The sequence below is a fragment of the Ochlerotatus camptorhynchus genome, unplaced genomic scaffold (assembly GCF_037179485.1).
Source record: "Ochlerotatus camptorhynchus isolate MF236.1 unplaced genomic scaffold, CSIRO-AGI_Acam_v1.1 ptg000232l, whole genome shotgun sequence".
NCBI classification, from domain to species: Eukaryota; Metazoa; Arthropoda; class Insecta; order Diptera; family Culicidae; genus Ochlerotatus; species Ochlerotatus camptorhynchus.
The window spans coordinates 5,616,421-5,632,237 of record NW_027040722.1 but is presented as its reverse complement, the minus strand read 5'-3'; the positions used below and the strand labels follow the sequence as shown (position 1 = coordinate 5,632,237).

Genomic DNA, 15,817 nt, shown 5'->3' with positions numbered 1-15,817 from the left:
TTGTTCGAAGCTGATTCCACTTACATCGCCGACCTGTTCCGTTCTCAATTCAGCAATGTTTTCACTAATGAACACATCGACCCGCATGATGTAGCCGTCGCCACCAGAAATGTTCCTCGACTTTCGGCCTCTGGGCTACAGTTCGTGATCACGAACGATATGGTTATATCAGCCGAAAAGGATTTAAAATCCTCCACGGGATGTGGTCCGGATGGGATTCCATCGCTTGTCCTCAAATGCTGCGCGGATACACTTGCAACACCACTAGCAAGAGTATTCATTCTATCTTTGGCTACTGGTGTATTCCCAAACTGCTGGAAGCAATCGTATGTTTTCTCCAGTTTTCAAGAAAGGCTGCAAGCGGATTGTTTCGAACTATCGGATCATAGCTGCGTTGAGCGCCACTTCTAATCTGTTTGAGGTGCTCGTTCTGCATAATCTGGTTCAGAACTACGCACACTACATTTCGGTTGATCAGCACGGATTTATGCCTAACCGTTCGAACGACAACTAATTTGACTTGTTTCACTTCGTTCGTGATCCGCCAAATAGAAAATGGTCAACAAGTAGACGCTATTTACTCAGACTTATCCGCGGCGTTTGATAAAATGAATCATCAAATCGCAGTTGCTAAATTCGACAAGCTGGGAATGAATAGTAACTTGCTTTCCTGGCTTCGATCCTACCTAACCGGTCAAAGTATGTCCGTCAAAATTGGAGATCACGTTTCGCCCTCCTTTCCGGTTTGGTCCGGTGTGCCCCAAGGAAGTCACTTGGGGCCGTTTCTATTCTTGCTGTATATGAACGATGTCAATTTCATCTTGAAATGCCTAAAACTCTCGTATGCCGATGACCTGAAGCTTTACTACATGATTAAGCAACCACAAGACGCGTTTTTTCTGCAACAGCCTTCGCTGAATGGTGCCATATTAATCGAATGTCGCTGAACGTGTACAAATATTCGGTTATTTCATTTGGCCGCAAGCGAACACTCTTCCATTTTAGCTATGCCTTAGGAGGCTTGCATCTAGAACGTGGTTCGACAGTCAAGGACCTGGGGATTTTGGTTGATACAAAATTAACCTTCAAGGATCACGTCGCGTACGTTGTGTCTAAAGCCTCATCGCAACTAGGATTTTTATTTCGCTTTGTAAAAAAGTTCAAGGACGTTTACTGCCTAAAAGCTTTATACTGCTCAATTGTGCGCCCTATCTTGGAGTATTCGTCTATCGTCTGGTCTCCTTATTACCAGAATGAAATTCAACGCATCGAAGCTGCTCAGCGAAAATTCGTCCAGTTCGCTCTACGTCATCTTAGGTGGAGAGATCCATTCAACCTGCCCAGTTATGAAAGCCGTTGTCTACTTATAAATCTGGAATTACTAGAAGTAAGACGCAACGTGGCAAAAGCGTGCTTTGTTGGGGATCTTCTGCAAGGCAACATTGACAGTCCTACGCTTCTTAGTCTCTTGGACATCAACACACGTCGTCGCAATCTTCAATCTAATTATGGCTTACCGGAACCTTTGCGAAGCATGTCCCGTGTATTCAACCGGTGTTATTATGTGTACGATTTCAACGTGTCACGAGAAACAAAAAAGCGTAGTTTTAAACGAGTTTTATGTTAATTTATGTTATTCGTTAGGTTTGTATTTAGTTGTAGAACAAGTGTCATTGGGGTAAACATTTTACCTGTTGACTGATAAACAATAAACAAATCATTTAATTTCAGTAAAGATCCAAGGCAGTTCAAGAAATTCAAGGCAGTATATAGAACTTTGAAGAAATTCAATAATCGTTTAGGCAGTTTCAATACCACCAGGAAAGTCTAGACTATTGAAAAAAATCTAAATTAGTGCCAATAATTCAAGGAAAGTTTCATGAATTTCAGAAAAATCTTGAGAATTTCAGAGAAAATTAAAGAACTTTATTAATTATGTCACTCTAATTCCATAAAAATTGCGGGAGCACAAAAGTTCCAGCAATTTAGAAAAACTTTGAAATCTTCACAGAAGGACAGTGATCTTCAAAAAAATTCGTGAACTTTATAGGAATCTATGGAGCCTAAGAGGAGATCCACGAACTTCAGTAATTTGTATGAACATTAGCAGAATGCGGGAGCATTTGAAAGAAGTTTAGTAAGCTTCGCAAATTTTTTATTAAAGTCTTCCCATGTGTGTAGAAGTTCATTTAAGCTTAAACATTTTTAGGATGGTTCAATTAAATTCAGCGCAGTACAACAAGCTTCATGAAAACTGCAAAAAAAAAACCTAAGAGAAGTTTTGAGAAGTTCAGAAAAGAACGGAGAACCTCAGAGCAGTTCCGTTAACATTTGAGAAGTCTCATAAATTTTAAAGAAGTTTAGAGAACTGCAGCGAATTGTTAAACCCTTAGAAGGGATCGTTAAAAAATTGAGGAAACTTTAGGAAGTCCTATAAAGTTCAGGGAAGTTTAAAAATTTAATGAGAAGTATTGTTAGCATCAGGCTAGTTTCTCAAACAAAAAAGAACTGCAAAGCAGTTTCATTAACTTCAGGACAAATTTGGGAACTTTCAAGTAGTTTTGAAGAGCTCAGAATAGTCCATTCTGATTTCCATTGAAATATACCTCAACATTTCGATGAAGTTTCAAATTCAATTTTCTTTTAGTTTTCCTCGGAAGTATCTTGAAATTCACCACAATAAGAAACCCTTTGGAAAGTTTCTCCGTATATTAATTGAATTCATGTCAAATTTCTTTTTAAATCTCACTGCTTCCCTTGGAATTCTGCTCACATTGAAAGTCTCCTAAGAATCGGCATTTCTCCTTACAAATTTTGACGTAGGACTACGTCTTTGATTTCTATATGGGGGTACACTCTGTGAAAACCGAAAATGGAACATGTAACAAATTAAGAAAGATTTTGAACGTTTATAACTCAGCTGCCCCTGGTCCAATTTCAATAATTTTATCACCAATCGATCAGAAATATGACTACGCATCGATCCAAATATTGATTTTCAACAAGAAACTATTGAAAAACTGGTAAATTTACAGCATTGTCCTAAAGTGTCGAATTAACTAACAAATCCACCAATTACCTACATGCATACGCTGCTTCCCCAGCACAGTCGTCAGAGAGTAGTAAGTAGACGAAACAAGTCGAAGTGGCATTCGCCTCCGATCCTCGGGTGCGTGCGAATAGGGAGGATGGAATTGCGTAATATTTTGCACACTCATCGCCATATTCAGAACCAAACGCAAATTCTTCTAGATAACCACCATCCGTCGTCTGGCTAGCCGTGGCGGTGTCTGACGTATATCCGATCTGATTTACGAGGTGTGCTGAAGGTGAGATCCGTGATGCTGTCACCTACACTAAATACGCCAAACGTAAGCGGCCATGGATGTCATCTACGTTTTGAAGTGACAGAGACGCACTCTGTTTGGTTTCGGAGGTTAAATCATCACCAACTTTGGCAACAAAACGGCTCTTTTCAGGGCCACCAAGCTTATTACAGTAAAGAGTAGGAATAGAATTCATCTGCCTGTTTGTCCATATTCAGAACCAACGATCACACAAAATGCTCATGTAATCAAAGTGGAAGCAGGGGTACAAATTATTTTGATCAACCTTGATCAACTTTGAATCGCCACGGCCAGATATTTTCGATGGAAGAAGCAACAATCTTGCATCTAATTTGACGAAGACAGCAGGAAACATTTGTGAAGCCGAGTTATTTACGAAAGAGAGTGTCGATGAAGAGAATCGATTAATGTAGATAGGACCTATTGAAAAGTGACGCGAGATTTGTTTTCCATACTGAGCTCCAATGCTACCGACGCCAGGGAGGCTGCTCCCACACCTAGACCCTACCAATCGACCCATCAACTCAACCGAGGACCAACGGCTTTACTCTCCGAATGAAGGCGTGATCAGAGGTGTTATGCCTTAGAACATGCCGGTGGCGCCGACTGAGATTGGACCCAGGCCTGCTGGGGTGAGAGGTAATCACGCTAACCACCGGCGCCGATATCTTTCTAGGTGATATCACGGCGAATGAGATCGACCCAAATTTGAGTTTAGTTATCTCAAAAATAAGAAATAATGTGCAGGAACTCAGCGATGAGTAAATTTGCCTCATGTTTTCCCAGGATTTTCAGGGAAAAATTCCCGAATTTTGGCGATTATGAGTAAACTAAACTCAAATTTGGGTCGTTCTCATTCGCCGTGTACACAAAAGGAAAATAGCCAGTGTCGCTACTTGATAGCAAACTACTCATAATGGGAGGAGTCTTTGTAGCTTTTATACCACTTGGTTGCACATCATTCTGCTTTAACCTGAAGAGATATAAAAGAGTGCTGCTGTATGGCATTAGCTCATTCTCTGCTTGAACGTCAAGCAGTTGAGTTCGGTCTTTGCTCGCTTTGTCGAGTTGTTCGATAAATCTATAGTTTGTTACAAACGTTTGCAGATATACTGCACGTCGCGTCGTCAGTAGTGTCGGTCGCATCGCGTGATGGGAAGACAGCGCTCTCGGAGCCGACTTCGTGAACAAGCGGAGAAGAAGAACAGTGGTGAGGGTAGCTCGGTACCTACCTCAAATAGGTACGCTACTCTGCCCACCGATGTTGGAAATACCAACCCAGTCCCGGTGAAGCGGACGAAAAAGAGGAAGAAGAACCAAGGTCAGTCCGATGGTACGAGCGGACGCGACGATGTTACCGCGACGAACGCCAGCGACATCGGTGATTTCGGCGACGCCGTCGAAACCGAGAATTCTGCCGGCCCGAGTGCGGCGAAAATCAAGCTTCCTCCACTGGTGGTGAAGGTAGTGCCACTCAAGACGCTCATTGGCGATTTCGCATCGCTGGGCATCGCAGCTGAGTACAAGATCAGCAGGATCGGCACTAAGGTGATGCTCCGGACGAAAGCGGAATACGAAATCGCAGTCAAATTCCTGAAGGATTCCAATGCGGAATACTTCACGCACGACATCCCCGGTGAAAAGCCCTTCAAGGTAGTCATCAGGGGTCTTCCGGATGTTGATCCCAAGGCGATCGAAGAAGAACTCAAGGACCGGTACAAGCTGGCCCTAATCGCTGTCTTTCGGATGACGAGGCGAGACGAAAACGTGAAGACGTACCCGGATTGTCTTTTCCTGGTGCACTTCCAGAAGGGAACGGTGACGCTGAATGCGCTGCAGGCTATCCGCTCAATCTACTCCATAATCGTACGATGGGAGCCATACCGTGGAGGCCATCGCGATGTGACCCAGTGCCAACGATGTCTGAACTTTGGACACGGCACTCGCAACTGCAACATCAAGCCACGCTGTAGCAACTGCGCTCAAGAACACGCCACTTCCAACTGCCCTGCGGATGGAGCCGTGGCGTTAAAATGCGCCAACTGTGGTGGTGCTCATCAAGGTTCCGACAGACAGTGCTCCAAACGCGAGGACTTCAAACGCATCCGAAAACAGGCGGCAACTAACAACCAACCAGGACGCAAGAAGGACAAAGTCCCGGCATTTCGGACGGAGGATTTCCCGCCCCTTCGTGCTCCTCAGCAAAGGCAAGTGAATTCGCGGGTGCATTCCGCTCAAGCAACTTCCGGTGATTCTGCTGGCCAAAGCTCTCCATCCCCCCCTGGATTCTGGAGACAACCAACAGCGCAAAACAACAACCCCGATCTGTTCTCAGCGGATGAACTGATGGAAATCTTCGTCAACATGTCCGGTGCTCTTCGTAAGTGCCGCAATAAGCCCGAACAGATCCAAGTGCTCGGTAAGTTCATCATCCAGTATGGCGTCTAAACCGCTAAGTATCGTCACCTGGAATGCTTGCTCTGTAAGAGCAAAAGAGATTGAGCTTGCCGACTTCCTCCGCAAGCACAGCATCGACGTGGGCCTTCTAACCGAGACCCATCTAAAGTCCGGTGACAGCTTCTGGTTGCCTGACCACAACATTATCCGGCTTGATCGCACCAGCTCCAGGGAGGGTGGTGTTGCGGTCGTCGTCAAGAAAGGAATAAAATACCACACTCTGTCCCATATCCGCACCACTATCATCGAGGCCCTTGGTGTGGAGGTGGAGTGTCGACTGGATACGTCCAGTTCATCGCCGTCTACTGCCCTCGACAGTGTGCCGCCAGCAGTGGACTAGCGGCTAAATTCAAGAAGGACCTGTCCACCATCACCCGTACCGGTTCCCGCTTCGTAGTTGGAGGAGATCTGAATGCTCGCCATGAGGCCTGGCGGAACTACCAGCAGAACCAGAACGGTCGTCTCCTGTTCGACCACTCACAGCATGGGCTGTACTCCGTTTGGTTTTCGGATGAGCCAACATTTATCTCACCGGCGGGCAACCCATCGACGCTAGACCTGTTCCTGACAAATATCGGCTTGTCCAAGCCGGTAGCCTTGAACGAACTCAGTTCCGACCACCAACCGGTGGTGTCTGAGCTGGGCTGCAACGTGGCTCCTGCTTCAAGCCTGCGCAAGGACTACCATCGCGTAAACTGGGCCCAGTTTGGACGCGTGGTAGACAGGCACATCATCGACAACCCGCCGCTTGACACCGTGGAGGACATCGACCGAGCGTTGGAGGGACTCCACCAAGCCATAACCGTGGCTGACGAGTCGTGCATCCGACGAGTTCCTGTGAGGGGTAAGTTTATTGCTATTGATTCCCACACCCAACTCTTAATTCGCCTGAGAAATGTTCGTAGACGCCAGTTTCAGAGGACTGGAGATCAAGCGATGAAACGTGAAATGGCCGATCTGAACAAGGAGATTGCTTCCAGAATGGTCTCACTCCGGAACGAAAGTTTCGGGCGGCTTGTCCAGAATCTGGACGACCGCTCCAGACCATTCTGGAAAGTTGCCAAGGTCTTAAAGACGCACCCTAAACCCATTCCGCCACTAAAAGATGAAAATGATGACGATCGGCTCATAATCACCCCTCATGAGAAAGCAAATGCGATTGGTGAGCATATTGCCAAATCGCACTTGCTTGGCTCCAACATCCAAAGTCCGCTCGAAGTTCAGGTTGAGCAATGCGTACTCAACCTTGATTCCTCTCCTTGTGCCATCCCTCCGGAGGATAGAATCACAGTTGAACAGATTTGCTCAGCGCTGAAATGCACCAAAAACATGAAGGCCCCCGGGTTTGACGGAATATTCAACCTAGTGTTGAAAAATCTCAGAATGAAGGTTCACTCTCTGCTGGCTGCTGTCTTCAACAGATGCTTGGAACTGCACTACTTTCCAAGCATCTGGAAGACAGCGAAAATCATACCTATCCGCAAACCCGGGAAGGACCCAACGCTAGCTTCAAGCTACAGACCAATCAGCCTCCTTTCAGCGCTGAGCAAATTGTTCGAGAAACTCATTCTCAATCGTTTGCTCAAGTTTGTGGAGGAAAATAACATTCTCCTTCCAGAACAGTTTGGATTCAGAAAGGGGCACTCCACCAATCACCAGCTAGTGCGGGTGATGAATAACATCCGAAGTAACAAAGCTGTATCCAAGTCCACAGCCATGGCATTGTTAGACGTTGAGAAAGCGTTTGATAATGTCTGGCACAATGGGCTTGTATACAAGCTCTGTAACTTCAACTTTCCATTACATCTGGTTAAAATCACCCGTAGCTACCTCCAGCAAAGGTCGTTTAAGGTATCGTTGAATGGTTGTCTTTCAGACACGTTTTCCATCCCTGCAGGAGTCCCGCAAGGCAGTCTGCTGGGCCCCTTGCTCTACAGCATTTACACTTCCGACATTCCTCCCCTTGGAGACGGTTGTGTGTTTTTCCTGTTCGCAGATGATACCGCAATAGCCGTCAAAGGAAGGATGCCTCGCGAAATAACGAACAAACTTCAACGATGCCTTAACGCCTTTGCTGATTATGCCACCACGTGGAAAATCAAAATCAATGCTTCCAAAACACAAACAATCATGTTCCTCCATCGACAATCACCCAAACTAAAACCGGCTCCCTCTTGTACTGTAATCATGGATGGCACAAGGGTTGAGTGGTCCGCCGAAGTAACCTATCTCGGGATGTTGTTTGACGAAAAGCTCCTATTCCGCTCGCATGTGGAGAAAACCGTAGTCAAATGTTCCGCCTTGGTTAGGTGTCTGTATCCGCTGATTTGCCGCAGATCCCGCCTCTCAAGGGTGAACAAACTGGCCGTCTACAAACAAATCATAGCACCTGCGATCCTCTACGCAGCTCCGGTGTGGGAATCATGTGCACAGACTCACAGGAACAAAATTCAGGTAGCTCAGAATAGAGTGCTGAGGATGGTTCTTGATCGTCCTTTCGACACTAGAATAACAAATTTACATGAAGAGGCAGGCATTGCCAAAATAGATTCCAAAATTAACGAAATTAAGACTAAATTTGCACAAAAATGTAATTTATCAGAACATGCTTTGATAAGCAATTTGTATATAGTAGGTTAGGTGTACATAGTAGTTGTAGGTTAGTTGTAGTTGTAAATAGTAGTTATAAGTAGTCTCATTTTTCCAATTCAAATCAAACCAATCCCACCAAGGTGGTCATACTTTAAAATAGGCCTGATAGGACTAGGAACTGTAAATAATAATTAAAATCTCAAATGTACTAAAGTTGAAAAGACGCATCTGTGTCACTTAACAAATTCATACATGTAAACCACACAATCACAAGAAATAAAGATCATTTAAAGGGCAAAAAAAAAAAAGGCATTAGCTCATTTTCGCTTCAGACGGCGTGGTGAACAGCAATAGCAGCAGTAGGAACAAGCAACAATTGACTGGTCGTGGCAAAGGAGGAAAAGTTCTTGGTTAAAGAGGCGCCAAGCGTCATCGCAAAGTTCTTCGAGATAACCGCCATCCGTCGTCTGGCTCGCCGTGGTGGTGTCAAACGTATCTCCGGTCTGATCTACGAGGTGTGCTGAAGGTGTTCCTGGAAAATGAGGTCCTTGATGCTGTCACCTACACTAAACACGCCAAGCGTAAGTGGCCATGGATGTCCTCTTCAATAAAACGGCCCTTTTCAGGGCCATCAAGCTTACATCAGTAAAGAGTTGTAATAGAATTTATCTGTGCTTGTTTGTAGATATTCAGAACCACAAGCCCCCAACGACCACACAAAATGCTCTCCAGAGTTGTAATCTTGTAACCAAACTTGGAAGCAGGGTTACAAGTGATTTTGATTGATTCTCTTAATCAACATTCTCTTTGAAAAAAATGACTTCAAATTTGGTACGCCTACAATTCAAAAACGGAAAGAGCTGAGATAATAGATAATTGATCAATTAAAAGAACTAAATGCTCTTCACATTTATTCCGTCCACTAGCGGTCCTACGTCAAGCTTCCGTTCGTGCCCCTAGGCACAGACCCTTCTACTTTTTTGGATTTCTTCTCATAATTTGTTTGGCAAACTGTCCTGAATTTATTTTCGAATTCCTTTGAATATGGTCTGGAGTTATTCTCAGATTTAATTGTAATCCTTCTTTCAGTGTTTTCAAAAAGATTCCAAGGATTTATGCCTCGGATTCGTTTTCTCCCACAAACTTTATGAAATTATTCTCAGAAGACCCTTGGAATTTTCCTCTGAAGGAATTGATCCTCAGAAATTACTAAGAGTTTTCATTAAAATTTGCTTTAAATTCAATTCAGGGTTTCTTTAAATTCTACTCATAACTATCAGGCTTCACTAGCAATCTTAAATTCCTCAGAACTACCTTGAAATCAGATTGTATTTGATGTTTTTCTGAAAGAATTTTTAGAACATCATCGAAATGAGATCCTAAGAAATTTAAAAAAAAATCCACGAGCTGTTAAAGCTGTGCATGAAATTTGACTCAAATTTTTTTAAAGTATTTTCGCTTTTAGTCCAGAACTAGTTCTAATTCAAAATGTCTAGGAAATATGCATATTCAAAAAAAAAATAAACATGTCAAGTCTCGTTTTGTGTTTTTTTTTTAAATTTGTTTGTTATTGAAGACTTATCCACTCTATCTATAATAATCAAAGTGTGAATAAAAATATCGAGAAAAATTAAATGCTCTAATTTTAAAATTAATCTTTTTCTTTAAAATATCGTTAGTAATTAAATTATTAGATTCCCTGAGCCTTCCAGGTATTTTCAGGAAAAATAAAGTTTCCTGAGGATTCCCGGTTTTCCAGGTGTTTGCAGTTATTAGAGACCCTGACTAATACTGTGGGTTTGGTCATAAACTTTCTATTGAATCTTTCGCTTTAAGGTTCAATTTACTTTGATGCATTTTCTAAAAATTCAAATGTAGTTTTTTTTCGACGCATCATTTCAGATTGCAAAAATCGCAAAATTACCCCCCTTGCCCCACCCAGTGCAAGCCAGTGCAAACTACCATGGAAAGTTATAGCGTTTTTTTTCTATTACGTAACTTAATCTCCAGAATTCATTTGCGATTTTTTTACTGCATAAATATATCATTAAATTCAAAACCAGCTGCAAGAATTTTCCAAAGAACCGGATCACCTTACTGAGCTAAATATGAGCCATTTTGCCAACCTCTACAGAGTACTGAGTCTGTGTGTGTGTCATTAGAACAGTAAACAATCTCGTCACCCCCCCTTTTGTTTCCTGCCCCAATCCCACCCTAGACCTACCTGATTTGAACGCCTCGCCTCGCACGTGGATCCTTCCGGTGCCACCGAGAAGCACCGCCGTCATCACCAGCAGCAGCAGCACCGGTGCCGGGACGTTTTTCCGGATCTCCATTCTGCTACTTCTAGTCACTGGCACCATCACACTTCCCCGGGACAACGTGCCCAAAACCCTTCTTCGCTCGGGCTCACACTTCCGCCCCACCCAGGCAGAGCAGCACGGTGCAGACGCCCACAACGCAATTCGCGGAAATTTATAACGATATTTTCCCGATTATTAATTTATTTTAATTAATCAGCTCAGTACCAGCTCTGGATCATTATTTTCCCAGGACCGAAAGCCACCACTTTGTATACTTCAACATCACTCGCATTTCCCCGAAATCACGGAATGATAAGTTGATTTTTTTTATGTTTCACTCACATTGCACACATTTGTTTTCACTAGCAATTATTTCTGCACGTGGTCCTTTCAATGTGGGAGTTGTTTTTTATTTTTCGATTTATTTCCCGATAGGAGCCCTATTACGCACCGATTCGCACCCCCACCACGCGCGGAATAAATATCAGAAAATTACCAATATCATTTCATCGACCGGTAAACAATCCCCGCTCGTCCCACCAGCAGTAGCACTCGTGATAATAATATTTACTTTTTATGTTTATTATCCACTCTCGGGGAAACTCTGGGTGGGTGCTAATTATTAAACGGCTGACGAGGCTCGATTGTGGATGAAACAAACAGTGAACGTTGTCTCGTCGTTCCAGAGCCTCTTTCGCGCTCGGAAATCAATTATCACCTCGGAGTTTTTCCCGTGTCAGTTTTCCCATTTCACTGCAGTCAGGGCCGCAGGGTGGCACGCATAGTTTTTCGCGTTTTCCACCCCCAACTATGGTGAAGCGTTTTGACGAGTGACAGCAGTCGATGCGACGGATAGATGAGTGGTAATTTCCGTGTGATACGTTGTACTCACGATGGTCGATGGATATGTTTGTTCTTCCTTTTTGTTTTGTCTATCGTTTGGGCCTTGTTCTGATGGCTGGTTTGATGGCCGGAGCTTTTGTTTTGTTCTTGTTTATGATAATGAGAGGGTTGAAGGTCCGTGGGAAGCCGGTTCAGCTGGAGTTCAAATACAATTTTACGTGCCACACGATTACCGTTATCTGAAAAAGGGGAAGAAACATGGAAAACAATGAGCGGTTTGAATGATTGAAAACACTTTGAACAATAGCAGGCGTAAGAGCCTGACAGCATAATTAATGGTTACTTGTACTAGAATAAAAGGTATCGGTTACAATGCAGTATGGACACAATGCTTAATATTCTAGAGTGGGTCAACGTGACAACCTTCTGCTTCCCACTGCTCATTTGGTTTGGATTGAGGTTCGTAATTTTCTTTTGGATCTGGATTCACGGATAATTTTAAAGTTAGTATGAAAAAGGAAAAGAAAATATTATTTGATTTACAAAAAAATCACACCGTACTCAATTTTGCCCATACCTGAGACATCGATTGTGAAAACTATGCAGAACAACTTTATGGAAAACGGCAAAGAGCGTTTTGAAATTTTACAAGCTGGAATGTCTCCATTAGACGTATTTCGCGCCAAATCGTATTCGGAGCTGGCAGCGCCCTCTCAGATTTCAATGAAACTTTCTGGATGTGTGGACCTTGACAAAATAAGCACTTTTGCATACTCAGTTTTTACATTTGAGAACTGCATTGAGAAAAAAAAAAAATCGATTTTTTTAAAATTTGATGTCGATTTAAGAAAAATAGCCATGTTTGATTTGGATGAAACCAGGGTTACTTCCACTCACTTGCTATAAAAAAATGTTTTTTCGGAATTATGAAATCATGAAATAGTATAATGCTAATTAGTACTTGTAAGTTACAAGAACAGGTCATGAAGTATATGTTTGACACATAAAATCTGTCAATATTGCTTTCAGTGCGTCACAATCAGCGATTTTACGACTCATGAGCGCTCACTCTGAGTGAACGCTCACGAATCATAAGATCGCTTATTGTGACGCTCTGAAAGCGAAATTGACAGGGTTTATGAGTCAAACACATACCTTAAACCCTCTTCTTATTACTTATTAGTACAACATATCATTTTAACATCTAATGATTGCATAACTCCAAAAAATATTGTTTTATAGCAAGTGAGTAGAAGCAACCCTGAATGAAACTTTGTCTCAAGATAGGTAATTATGTTTACTACCAACCGTCCATACGTCGCGATATGGGCACTTTAAAAAAAAATTGTTTTCAAACAAAAACTTTTTCATGTCTGGAGAGATTTTTTTTAATTTGCCCTTTTCACACAAAACTAAAACAATGAAGCTCAAAATCATCTCAGAATCTAATGAAGCTCAATTTCCCTTCCCTTGGCTAGTTTTTGCACCTTGCTGTTGGTGGGTGGGCCTAATTTCATGCTTTATAGGGGAATTTTGGAGACGGTAGGTTTAGGGCCGGCTCATGCCGCGATAGAATGGCGCCATGGGCAGGCAATGGGGATTACTAAGCTTCCCCTCTCTGATAAACCACTGCATGAGAGAACCAAAGATCTAGTCCAGCAGTGATAGTATCACACTTGTTACTCCTTTGTTTGAGAGCCGCGTCGTAGTACGCTTACGTATAGGCACTGACGTTGGGTGCGATACTGGCAGGTTTTGCCGCAAATCACTCTTATTATTATTTTTTACGCAGATAGATGTATTTGGGTTTGCAAGGGAATTATACTATTGAAATATTTCAGAAAGTGCCCAACAGTGCTCCTTCTACTTGCGTGACAAGCTTCCATTGTTGTTTTCATTGAGGTATTACTCAGGGAACAATGTTAAACACCATTTTTGTACATGGTATTGTAACTAATCTTATATGTGCTTCATTTTTAAGTGTTTGAACTATGGCTCGGGATTTCCACTGTGGCGTGCTTCTATTGTGACATACTCATACGTATTTTTCTGGTGCAACATAGTGGAAGCGTGTGAGCATAGTTGGAGCATATACCCTAGATAATTTAAAAATCAGCTAGGAAACTAACTTCAAAGTGAAGCATTTCAGTCACTTGAAGGTGTCATTTGGGTCGAACAAAGATATAATAGATAGGTATGATCAAAATCAAAAGCACTTGAAACACGTTTAATTTTAGATTAAAAGCACAAGTGCAGGTACTTAATACAGCATTGGTTATGATTGATTACGTGAATTAGAGATTTCAACTTTTTATTAAATTAGACTAATGAGATATCATAATCATCAAACGCACTTAAATAAGAAAATTCAGAAAGTCTAAAAACATTAGGTATATTAACAAAGAATTAGGAGAGAAATAGTTTAGGAAATAAGTAAAAGTAGAGGTATGTGACAATTGATAACTTTCAATCTTTTGTAGGTATTGCTTTCCCCTGAGTTTATTGTACTCGATAACTATATTATTCTCTCAATACGCGAAATCTCTGATATGTGCTGTTAAAGCATTTGAGTTAAATTATTTCTTAGTGTTCAAGTACTTACATTTGTAAAAAGCAGTCAATGTTAATCTATGAACTCAACCCTACGTGACTGTAAAATCGATCTTTTCTTATGTGGTATTGACGCATCGATGCATGTTTAACTTCTTTTTTTTAACTTCTCTAAGGTTGCCTCGCGCGGCGTTGGTAATTTGCGCGATTTTCGTATCTTACGTAATTTAGATGTTTCGTACGTCTACGGAGCTTACGCAGAAGTGATACTCAATTCGGTAGAGCTTGTCAAACGCTTTTGAGTTTATGTAGTATAGAATTTGTTCGGAAGAGAGGATTCTACGAATACTTTAGGCGTTTGGGACGTATAAACGGAATAAACGCAGCGCCGACATCGCGTCTGACCATCACCTTATAATCGGTGAAATCCGATCAAGAATGCCTTTATAGAAACAAGCGAGAACAACTTGGGTGAGCTGTGCACCCAGAGGAAAGAGTGGATCACAGATGGAACCTGGCGGAAGATTGAGGAGCGTAGAGAAGCATAAGCCGCGATAAAGTGGGCGAGAACCAGAGGAGCCACGAACGAAGCCCGTCAACGGTACTCGGCTCTAGAGAAGGAAGTCAAGCGCCATTACAGACGTGACAAGCAAGCGTGGGTGAACTCCCTGGCCGACGAAGGGGAGAAAGCCGCAAACACTGGCGATATACGCCTCCTCTACGATATCTCACGACGCCTGAGTGGAGCAAGGATGAACCCGAGGATGCCAGTGAAGGACACGACTGGACAATTGCTTACCGACCCCACTGACCAGCTGAAACGCTGGTTTGAGCACTTCGAACAACTTCTTCAAGTTTCGACGGCCAACCAGCCATCAACATCTCGGCATGATCCGCCTAGGGTGCGGCGCATCACTCGTGGCAATTCCGAGGCCCCATCGCTGCAGGAGATTGAAGCAGCTATCCGAAGCATGAAATCCAACAAGGCTCCAGGGGTCGATCGCATATCAGCAGAGATGCTCAAAGCTGACCCCATGCTATCCGCATAAATGTTGCATCAACTATTCTGTAATATCTGGGACACCGCAACTTTTCCGGCCCACTGGATGCAGGGCATCTTAGTGAAGGTCCCAAAGAGGGGGATCTGACTGTGTGCGACAATTGGCGAGGCATCATGTTACTGTGTATTGTTCTCAAAGTTCTGTGCAAAGTTATCCTGAATCGGATACAGGAGAAGATCGACGCGACTCTCCGACGGCAGCAGGCAGGATTCCGTGCCGGAAGATCTTGTGTGGACCATATTGTCACGCTCCGCATCATCCTGGAGCAGGTCAATGAATTCCAAGAGTCCTTTTATTTGGTATTCATTGACTACGAAAAAGCTTTCTCAATCACGAGAATCTGTGGGGCGCCCTGAGACGCAAGGGAGTCCCGGATAAAATCGTCAACCTCATCGAAGCGCAGTATGAGGCTTTCACGTGCAGAGTTCTGCATAACGGAGCCTTGTCCGACCCTATCCGGGTAGTCGCTGGTGTGAGACAAGGATGTATACTATCACCGCTGCTGTTTCTCATCGTAATCGACGAGATCATGGTAGGTGCAATTGACCGTGTACCGAACCGTGGGCTGCTTTGGCAGCCTATCACCATGGAGCATCTCAACGACTTCGATTTGGCTGATAATGTTGCTCTACTAGCACAACGGCGCTCTGATATGCAGAGTAAG

At 43.2% G+C, this 15,817-nt stretch overlaps 1 protein-coding gene across 1 annotated transcript in view; it reads right to left on the bottom strand.

Annotated features, from left to right (window-relative positions):
* side-VI (sidestep VI) overlaps positions 1-15,817 on the bottom strand; it is a 1,063,375-nt gene that overhangs the window by 960,439 nt on the left and 87,119 nt on the right. Inside the window, exon 2 of the mRNA XM_065225644.1 lies at positions 10,621-11,781. Coding sequence (XP_065081716.1) covers positions 10,621-10,759 — 139 coding nt within the window. The 5' untranslated portion in view covers positions 10,760-11,781. The remainder of the gene's footprint in view (positions 1-10,620; positions 11,782-15,817) is intronic.